At 41.3% G+C, this 11,247-nt stretch overlaps 1 protein-coding gene and 1 pseudogene across 1 annotated transcript; both read left to right on the forward strand.

Annotated features, from left to right (window-relative positions):
- The first annotated feature begins 1,761 nt into the window (after positions 1–1,761).
- Positions 1,762–4,135, forward strand: LOC117636952 (G-type lectin S-receptor-like serine/threonine-protein kinase LECRK3). The gene is made up of 2 exons (XM_034371682.1): positions 1,762–2,285; positions 2,390–4,135. Exons 1-2 carry the CDS (start codon positions 1,762–1,764, stop codon positions 4,107–4,109), a joined length of 2,244 nt encoding a protein of 747 aa, XP_034227573.1. The 3' UTR covers positions 4,110–4,135.
- Positions 4,136–7,192: 3,057 nt separating this feature from the next.
- LOC117636954 overlaps positions 7,193–11,247 on the forward strand; it is a 6,096-nt pseudogene continuing 2,041 nt past the window's right edge.

Below are 11,247 nucleotides of genomic sequence, written 5' to 3' on the forward strand. Positions count from 1 at the left end.
ATGTCGTTTATATGAATTGCATGTTGTTACATTGTACATGCTGCCAGTTGTGGGTATTGAACGTGTTTTATGCAGATTGAAATTTTTGGGATTGTTCAAATTACAAGGGAGACTTTGCCAAAATTTTGGTAGAAAGTCTCGGTCTTTAGTAAGTGGGCCCAACATCGGGGTGATGTCGGGAAGTCCATAGGATTCGTCTCGGGTTCCGAGGAAATTCGGGGCGGGTCCTGTCATGGGTGGTGGGGAGTCTGTGAGTTGGGAGAAGAAAAGTCGAAAAGAAGGTGGAAGGAAAAGTGTGCTAACATTTTTATTTTATTTTATATTCTTGTTTTAATTAAACATTAGTTTCATATAATTTTAGGTTTTTTTATATATATAATAAACATTAAAATATTAATGAAAAAATAAAAGTTGAAAAGAAATGACACTTCATTGTTTAATTTTTATTCTCATATCCTACTACAAGAAGTTCTTTACTCAATAATCTGTATTTATTTTGGGATTTTTTTTTTTTTGTGTATAAAAAACTATTCTTAGATGCATACTTGTTCAGTTTATCAATTAACCAACAAAATTGAACTTTTTTATTTATCATTTTCATTTATTATTAAAGATAATTCTAGGTTTTTCTAACATTAGAATTTTATTGTTTTTTAATTATTTGTTTTAGAACATACATAAGCCAAAATACACTTGAAAAATAGCTCACATATTATTATTCTCAAATTGTATTACCAGACACGTTTTCACTGTTTTTATTTTCTGAATATGTTTTCTAATTAATCTACCAGACGCATTCTTGAATCCTAAAAATGCAAACTCTTTTTCTCGTTTTTATTCTCTGAAATATTCTTTGAAAACATTCTCTGAAAACGTTACTAGACGGGCCCTTAATTTCTGGAAAATGTTGTTCCGTCAAACACTTAATTTAACCTTATTTTCTTCACTAGGCGCTTAAAAAGATAAAAACTAAAAAAACATTTTGTTTGATGAAATTGTTCGAAGTATCCACATTAGTCCTGCCAATTTCTTTCCGTCAAACACTTAATTTCTGAAAAATGTTGTTCCGTCAAACACTTAATTTGACCTTATTTTCTTCACAAGGCAACTAAGGGTTTACCAAGGAGCTGGTCCCATAAAGAGATGCCAAATTTCCTTGTCTATATACATGAATGGTATTAAATGTGGGAATGACTAAATACTAGCCTGGACCAGCTGATTAAGAGCCCGGACCACCCCTCAGAATCTTAGGATGGAACAATAAATTTTGCTTAGACCAAAAAAAGAAAAACTAATGAGATTATAAACCCCACCCCAGTTGTCATTGTCCTCCAATTATTCATGGGCATTTCTGGTGGATATTTTATCAACTGATTTGAGCTAGTAAAGATCATTAACGTTCGAAATGTATGTGTCAAAGTCGAAATTAAAGCGGCAGAATAATTGGTGTGGACATTGAAACTTTTCATGGCTCTAGATAAAACAATAATGTCTGTTGACTTTATTGCTAATCTGGATTAGATGTGCTGATAATCCTGTCCTGCTTTGCCGTTCCAAATACATTTTTCTTCTTGGAAAACAGGAACCAATTTCTGGTCTCCACTCTCTTTGGAGACTTTAAGTTAAAAGACTTGGAATTTTGACTTCCTTTGATTGAGGCCTTGAAGTTGATAAATGCAAGATACATACTTTGCAATCTTGCAGATTAAAATTATATGAGAAAAATAAGCCTCTCCAAAGAACAAGAAAACACTTCAACCAATGTCTGCAACTTTTCTATTTCTTCTTCCATTTACTATATTCTCTATTTTTGCAGCCGCTCAACCAGGAACTTCCAACATTAGCTTAGGCTCTTCTCTCTATCCCAATAACTCACAATGGTTATCGAATTCAGGCCAGTTTGCCTTCGGCTTCTACAGAGAAGGCAATGACTTGGCCATAGGCATATGGTTTGAGAAAATCCAGCCACAAACAATCATATGGACAGCAAACCGGGATGTCAAGTTGCCAAGCTCCGAAGATGTTAAATTGCATTTGAGTGGTGAAGGAATTAGTGTCATCTTACAAGATAAACAAGGCTTATCACCACTCAATTCAAATATTACTGAGTCTGTTGCATGGGCTTCCATGCTTGATTCTGGTAACTTTGTCCTCTACAACTCAAATGCAAAGATCATTTGGCAGAGTTTTGATGCTCCAACGGATACCATCTTATCTGGTCAGCGTCTGTTGGCTGGGAGGAATCTTGTCTCTAGCATCTCTGCCACGAATCACGCGACGGGAAGGTTTCAACTTTCCATGCAGCATGATGGGAACCTGGTGCTGTACCCAGTGAATCCAATTTCAACAACAGGTCAGTATGCTTACTGGATTACTGGGACATATACAGCTGGGGACAATGTGTCTCTAACCTTGATCACAATGGACAGCTATATCTTCTCAATTCCACTGGTTTCTATATAAAGAATATTACTAATCAGACACAGCCGTCTGACAACCATGTATACCGTCTAACGATTGACTCTGATGGAATACTTCGGTTGTATTCCCATAGTTTGACTCAGAATGATTCATGGTCAATTGAGTATTCATCATCTTCTAATAAGTGTGATCCTCTGGGCCTCTGTGGCTTAAATGCATATTGTGTTCCCATAGAGGAGGATCCCCCTTGTTTATGTCTTCCCGGTTATGTTTTCATTGATCAAGGCCAAAAGGATTTAGGTTGCAGGAGGAACTTCAGTATGGTTGATTGCGCGAACAAGAATGAAACTAGATATTCCATTACTGATCTTGATGGCCTTGAATGGGAAGACAACTCGTATTCTGTTCTCACATTGAATGAGACTGCTTGTAAAGAGGATTGCTTGAGAGATTGTGACTGTGAAGGTGCAGTATACAAGGACAATACGTGCAGAAAACAGAGGTTTCCGCTAGGATATGGAAGAACTGATGAAACTGCTTCAACCCTAGTCAAAATTGGCATTGAGAGTTCAGGGACAAAAACTGTGAGCAAGGGAAGAAACAAACAACTTCAAACAGACATCATTATTAGCAGTGTTGCAATGTTAACTTTTTCACTTATTATTCTAGCAATTACTGGTGTTGTTATTTATAGATATCGTGTTTTGGGGTACAAAAAGATTCATTCAGCAAATGGCTGGTTCTTTGAAGATGTCACTCTTCGATCGTATACATATGTTGAGCTTGAAAAAGCAACCAAAGGTTTCACTGATGAAGTGGGCAAAGGAGCTTTTGGGACAGTTTATAAAGGGATATCAAATGGCAGGAGAGTAGTGGCGATCAAGAAACTAGAGAAAGTGGTGGGTGAAGGAGAGCGAGAATTTCAAAATGAGGTGAATGCAATTGGGAGGACCCATCACAAAAACCTGGTTAAATTGCTTGGCTACTGTCATGATGGATCAAACAGGCTTTTAGTTTATGAGTACATGACCAATGGCTCACTTGCAGATTTCCTTTTCAGATCTGATGGAAGGCCAGCTTGGGAGGAAAGAATTGGTATAGTTCTCAATGTAGCTCAAGGCATACTTTATCTACATGAAGAGTGTGTGACTCAGATCATCCACTGTGACATCAAATCTGAAAATATACTATTGAGTGAGCAAAAATGCGCAAAGCTTGCGGATTTTGGATTGGCGAAGCTGCTCAAATCTGAGCATACCAGGACACATACTGGGTTTAGAGGAACCAGGGGGTATATTGCACCGGAGTGGCTAAGAAACATGCCGATAACAGTGAAAGCAGATGTATATAGCTTTGGGGTTGTGTTGTTGGAGATCATATGTTGTAGAAGAAGTGTGAATATGGACATTCCTGAGGATGAAGTTGTTCTTGAGAACTGGGTGTACCATTGTTTGGAGGCCGACGAATTGCATAAGCTAGTGCAGGATGAAGAAGTGGACAAGACTAAACTTGGGAGGATGATCAAGATAGTACTTTGGTGCATCCAATATGAGCCATCATTGTGCCCGTCGATGAAGAAGGTGGTACTGATGCTGGAAGGGACAGTAGAAATACCAGCCCCTCCAAATCCTGACTCGCAGTCACAGCACCTAGAGTTTTTGACGCCAACTGAGTGGTTAACTGATTAGTAAACTGGCTTTGAGTAGCACTTTGTCTTCGCGTACTATTCTACAGACTGATAAGTAAATTGCAGACTATATCCTATTCATTAGTAAAATTTATTCTTATATTTTTAAAATGCAGACTCAGTTTAGAGACTTGATTGTGAAACAATTATGTAAAAAATAAAGAATTCAGATCAAATTTCATGGAGCAAACAACCGGCCACGCAAATTACAAATTACGACGACGTGGATTTCTAGTTTCTACCCCAATTAAGATCATGGTTGGTTTCTTTTTTGCAATTACATGTCAATTTTCTTAGAAGATGCTACTAAACTATCCCTAAAAAGTAACAGGACCCATCAGTACAAACTCTGCTAATTGCAACCCAAGATGGCACAGAGGCTGATTGTCTATAGCCAGCACTCTAAGGCCCAACTTGACAACACTAAATTCCAGAATTGAGCTATTCTACTGCAAACCATCAGGAGCTCAAGAAGATAAAGACTTTGCAGAATGCAGCCGTCTTAATTTAGTGATTGTAATTACTATGAAATTATGAGTCTTTAAAAAGAAAAGAATTCTAAATCTTGCCCAGATGAGGCCTCTGCTGTGTAACAAGGCTGTGTGTGAATTCATCTTTTGATCAAGCTGCTGCTGCTGCACTACCATGTTTGCATCTAACTAGGTTGTCATGCTAATTACTTCGAAATGGACTTATTTGCTTCCATTTCATTTCATTTGACACGAGGGAAACCTCTCTCTCGTTTTTAAATAGAGAAAAGCTGTCTCAACTATATATTTGGGTATGTTGTAAATCAATAAGATTAAAGTCGATGCCACCTATGCTTTTCTCCCAACAATACCTACCGAATGACTCACCCCATTAATGTGGGAACAAATATTTTTGTCTCCAATTATAGCACACCACATGGAAAAGAAGAATATTCCTTAAATTAATTAATTAAACTAATTTATTTGGCCAATTAATTAATAGGGATAATATCTTAATTATATGATATTATCTTTATTTAATAAGATAATACCATTAATTTAAATATTATCTTAATAAGGAGATATAATTATCATCAAATTAGGAGATTTGGATCCCAATCAAAATCCTAATGGACTCACTCTCTGCAATTTGGGGAAAGAATAAACTTCTCCCTAATAAGAGTTTTATTTTCCACGAAACCCTAGCCTCTGAAGCTCTTATAAATAGATGGCTTCATTCATCATTCAAGGTATTTCAAAACCTAATTCTACAACTTGAGAAAATACCCGAAACTCTCCATCTCTCACTCTCTCCCTAGCTGCTAGCGATGCCACTACTGCCGCCGGCCGCACCATTCTCTTCTCTCCATAGTTTACATAACTTCGGCCACCCGGTTCTCATCGTAGAGAAATTTCCGTACCCCTTTTTTAGCTATTGTTTCACATAGATTCAATCAAAGTAACTTAGGCATCGGAGGGCATTGGGCTAACACCCCTCGGGTGTGGTCTATTTACCCTAGTCTTTTTTACAGGAATCGACGGCATTTGACTAACACCCCTCGGGTGTGGTTTATTTACTCCAGTCTTTTTTACAGGAATCGAGAAAAAGAGAGAAGGAAGATCAAAGGTTGAAGAATCACAAAGCAAATATTATCTCGCGAGATTATTTGCACAAACATTTGGTGCTTTTATTGAGAGCACGAGTTATACTCAACACATGCTCAAGGAATCCATTCCTCCTATTTTCCAATCAACCAAAGCCTTCCAAACCATGATTGGAAGCAAGAGCATTAGGAGCAAGACCGCAGTAATGGCTCAATCCGTGATAGCCCAAAGGCATTCTTCCCATGATCTCGCGGTCGACGTGGTAGCTCCACCACCTCACGCCTTTATGAACCCGAAACAAAACATTGTTGCCGCACCACAGCTGCCACCCCTTGTAGCTGGAACCACCATGCCACCTGTTGGACCCACCGTTGTCGTACGACCTCATGGCCCCACGACTTGTTCTACCTCGCAAAGCCCCACGGTCGGCACAACCATGCACCCTCACGGATCCACCGTCATGCCCTTGCCGCCATCTCACCTTGCAACGGTATCTAGCAATCCCTGCGTGGCATAGCGAATGGATCCGAAGCCCACCATCACAGCGCTGCCATTAAACAAGGTGGAACCACCCATCATGGTAGACTTACTTCCATCATCTACTTTGGCCCAATCTTGGAGCAACTTCAATTATTCCCTCTATTGCCTTCGCGCTCATCGTATGCTCCCGCGTACACCTCCAACGAAACCCTAGCCCGTGTGCAATTGGACTCCACACCATTCTCTCCTCCCAGTCCACGAAGTCAAGTAGACCTCAATCTGAGCGTTGACCAAATAGTTTGGGATTGCAGTCACTTTTAAAAAAAGTTGCTTATGATGTGCTTTAAAAATAATGAGCTATAAAGTAAAGCAACTCAAAAAATGTTTGGTAAACAATATTTTAAAAGTGTTGTTATGACAAAAAGCGGTGTCATAATTGTTTGGTAAATTTTAATATAAAAATGTTGTAACTATGAACAATGAATCTCCTAGACATGACGTTGAAAGTGTTATGCGCTAATCATGTGTGGTAGTGGTGGTGGTGAAAGAAATGGAGCTAAAGGTGGTGGTGAAGTGGTGGCGAAAGAGATGGAGCTGAAGGTGGTGGTGTTGGAGGTGGTGGTAGTGGTGGTGGTGGTGATGAAGGTGGAGTTGGTGGTTGTGGTAGTTGTGGTGGTGGGGATGATGGTTTTGAAGGTAGAGGGGGAGGTGGTGGTGGTGGTGGTGGAGGTTGAGAAGGAGGTGGTGGTTGCTGTGGTAGGTGGTGGTGGTGGTGGTGGTGATGTTGGTAGAGGTGGTGGTGGTGAAGGTTGAGGATGAGGTGGTGGTTGCAGTGGTGGGCGGTGGTGGTAGAGGTAATGGTGGAGGTTAAAAAGAAGGTGGTTGTGGCAGTGGTGGCGTGGTGGTGTTGGTTGTGGAGCTGGTGGTAGAGGTAGAGGTGATGGGGATGAAGGAGGACGTGGTGGTTGTGGTGGCGGATGAGCAAGAAGAAAATGTGGTTGTGGTGGCGGTGGAAGTGGTGGTGGTGGTGATGAAGGTGGATGTGGTGATTGTGGTAGTGGTGGTGGTGGGGATGGCAGTTGTGGAGGTGGAAGTAGTGGAGGTTGAGGATGAGGTGGTAGTGGCGATGGCAGCAACGGTAGTAGCGGAGGTGGGGGAGGAGCCAGGGGTTGTGGTGGTGGTGGTGGCAGATAAGGTAGATGAGGAGGAGGATGATATGGTGGTGGTGGTGGCTGCAGTGCAGGCGACAGTGGAAGTGGTGGTAGAGGTGGATGTGAAGGTAGAGGTGGTGTCATTTTAAAAAATTAATGATGGTATTTTGGAATTTAAAAAGTTCATTAAAGGCTCATTTCTGCTTTTTTTTGAAAGTAGCTTTGAAAAGCAACCCGAAGTCTGCTTTTAAAAGCTGCTGTGAAAAGACCACTGCTTTTAAAATAATCGAGATATTTTATTTTTACCAAACACCTTAAGCTGCTTAACTTTAAAGTGAAGCAGATTTTTGGCCAAAAAAACCAATCCCAAACGGGGCCTAACTCAGAAAATGGACGATGAAAACGATTTGGTGAGGCAGCTCCTCAACCATAAACTTGGCTTAAAACCTTGGCCTTGGACAACAGGGCAAAGAGGGAAAGATAGACGAACACACCAATGGGCAATTCGATAAGTCCCAAGCACGTCGAGCATGAGTAAGCAAACAAGGAAAGAGACAACAACGTGGTCCACTTGCTGACATCTCACAAGCTTTTATAAGCCATACTTAGAGCAGACGAAGTCTCCTATCTAGATTGAGTTCAAGGACCAACACGAATGAAAGGCTGGGACCACAACTTGACATCCGTGCCAGCCTGGGCTCACATGGAAATGTTCACGAAAGGCTAGGCCCTCATGGAGGTCAACCTGACGACTCTCACAATGAGGATTATGAAGAAAGGCGCTCCACTACCCACTCTCGGAGAATCAATTCCCATTGACAAGTTACAGGGAATCCCTCTCAAGCACAATCTACCAACACATCGCCTAGGCGAGACAACTGAGAAAGTTGACCTTTGCAAGTCAACGAGGAAGTCAATCATCATCGCCCAAATCGTGAAGCTCACCCACGTGACCTGCAAGCCATGTACGCAGAGGATGTCGAGAAGCTTGTGAATAACTTACTTCGAGATTTGAAGATGCTCTACACAGGGAGGTGGACCAAGCAAACTCACCATTCACTGTCGAAATTGAGCAGGCTGCTCCCCCAAAGCAATTCTCAATTCATTCGTTCACATACTTCTATGGGGATTCCGATCCCGAGAGCCATCTGAAACACTTCAAAAGTTTTATGATATTCTACAAAGCCGACAACGCGTTAATGTGCAATGTGTTTGTCATGACTTTGCGGAGAACAGCCCTGAATTGGTTCCACACCTTACCGTCCTGGTCAATCAGCATCTTTAAGGAGTTAGCTTACGTATTCATCAAAGAATACACTTCTTACCGGATGATCAAGAAGAACCTTGACTATCTGTTCAGCTTCAACAAGAAGTCCGACGAATCCCTCTGAAACTACATAAAGAGGTGCATGGCGGGGAGGGTAAACATTGTAGGATGTGATGACCAAGTTGCGTCATCTGCCTTTAAGAAAGGCTTGCCAACTGAGTGTGAGCTGTATCGCGAGTTGACCATCTCTCCCTGCCAAACATTGATAGAAGTCTTTGCAACAGAGCTCTAAGCACTTTGGAACGACGACCAAATCACCGTGAAAAAGGCTGCCAAGCAAGTATATCAATCGGCTGAGTAGGCAAGCCAAAGGAACGTTAAGTTTAATAACAAGGATGAAGGCAAGCGCAGATCGCAACCTCAGGGAGGTGCTCTAGCAGTTAAGAGCCATAGCAAGTTCCCTACTCCGATACACCAGATCTCGGCCCAAGTAAAGGACATGTCTTGGTTAAAGAAACCATCGCCTTTGAATGGAAACCCAGCCAAGACAGATATTAGTAGATACTGCTACTTCCATGAAGGGCACAGTCATTACACAAACGATTGCTTTGCCTGGAAAAGGCACCTCGAAAAGTTGGTCAAAGACAAATATTGCAGGGAATTCATTGCAAGAAGGGTTATCCAGCAAATCAAGGATTGTGATGCAGCTGCCAACAAGTCTCCATGAAAAAAAAGTGATACGATCCTAGCCGACTCCAAGAGTCCGGGTTGACCATTAGGGAGCAGAAGAGAAAGATCAAAAAGCGACTTTCGTCTCCCAAACCACAACCAGCTACCCAGTTATGGAAGACGATCATATCATCATCTTTCAAGGGAAGGAAGTTCTAAGGATGGAGTGCTCATTGCCTATAGGGGTACTATTCATGAAGCTCATCACTTATCAGCTCTGCTCCAAGCAGGAGGCCAAGTCTCCTTCACCTCCATTGAAGATAAGCTACTTTTGATGTTACACATGCAATTTATCTCTTTTATTCAATAAAGAAATGTAGTCACACATACATCAATACAAGTTCAGGCTTTTCTTTCCAATAGAGTGTTCATGAGAGCAATCGACATGTCTCTGGACTTAGGCCAAACGGGCCACTCTAATCGACACATCTCTGGATGTAGGCTAAACAAGCCACACTTATCGACACGTCTCCGGACGTAGGTCAAGCTAAACGAGCCACTCTAATCGACATGTCTCTTGATGTAAGCCAAACAGGCCACTCTAATCTATAAGTCTTCGGTCGTAAGCCAAACAGGCCACACTCATTGACACATCTCCGGACGTAGGCCAAACAGCTCGTACTCATCAACAAGTCTCTAGACATATTCCAAACAGGCCGCATTAATCGACACGTCTCCAAAAGTAGGCCAAACCGGCCATTCTCATCAACGCGTCTCTGAACGTAAGCCAAACGGGCCACACTCATCTACACGTCTCCAGACGTAGGCCAAACGGCCCACACTTATCAACACATCTCTGGATGTAAGCCAAACAGGTCACACTCATTGACACGTCTCTAGACATAGGTCAAATGGGTCACACTTATCAACACATCTCCAAACGTAGGCCAAACATGCCACACTAATCGGCACATCTTCGGACGTAGGCCAAGCAGTCCACTCTCATTGACACGTCTTTGCATGTAGGCCAAATAGGCCACTCTCATCAACACGTCTCTGGACGCAGGCCAAACTTGCCACTACCCAGAAACACTCGAGTAGTTCACAAGACACTATGCAAATTGAAGTTAGAAAAAACAACTAAAAATTTCATAGTAAAGTGGCCAACCGGCCAAATTCAACAAACAGAAGATGCTCAATCGATAGCAAATCAAACTTTTTTAGTTGAGATATCTTGAATAAAACGATCACGAATGTTCAAAACATTACAATTCATCAAATCAGGATTCCAGAATAACATAATACCACCACACTGCCCGTGGGCAGGAACAAAATAGTTACAAGCAAAGGGAATTCTTCGAGCTAAACACTCAGCTTTGGTAGTAGGGGCTTTAGAGTCCAAAATATAAAATAAACCCAATTGAAAATACTTAATAAAAATGATAACATGAGAAACTAAACCAGGCCAGGAACTACCCCGGCTACTCCAGAACATCAACTTCATTGATTAAAATTCAATATTAGATATGATAAAATAGAATGCTTCACTGTAGTCTCAAACAGCACCGACTTCACCCACACCCCTTCACATCGTGTCCAAACCCATCTATCATAACCACCACAATAAGTTTGGAGCCAACAGGAAGTCCATGCAAACTTTTGTTCAAAGAGCCTAGATTTTGAGATACCCATCCCAAAATTCAAGTATGTGCCTTCTGTGAGGAGTTGTAGATCCATTCACAGGCTAAAAGGGGTTAGAGAACTAAAACCCTAGCCTTCAATTTTTTCTTCCTTATTTGAATTCCTAGTTCCCGAAACCATAGCCCTTTTGCTCTTTGAAGACATTCTCACTTTCATTATAGCCCACCAAAAGTGTTATTGACTAGTCTGGTTTTTACCACTCTTGCAGGTATGGGTGGGCATCAATCTGGCTAAACTGACTAAATCAGTTGATCTTAATTGTAATTATTGGTTTAGTTTGATTTTGACTAAGAAAAA

The sequence above is a fragment of the Prunus dulcis genome, chromosome 8, assembly GCF_902201215.1.
Source record: "Prunus dulcis chromosome 8, ALMONDv2, whole genome shotgun sequence".
NCBI classification, from domain to species: domain Eukaryota; kingdom Viridiplantae; phylum Streptophyta; class Magnoliopsida; order Rosales; family Rosaceae; genus Prunus; species Prunus dulcis.

What these genes read in the sequence shown, in the direction of transcription:
- LOC117636952 (XM_034371682.1), top strand. Translation starts at nt 1,762, where the DNA reads ATGTCTGCAACTTTTCTATTTCTTCTTCCATTTACTATATTCTCTATT. An exon ending in ACGAATCACGCGACGGGAAG is followed by an intron (nt 2,286 to 2,389) that starts GTTTCAACTTTC and finishes GGACATATACAG; the next exon opens with CTGGGGACAATGTGTCTCTA.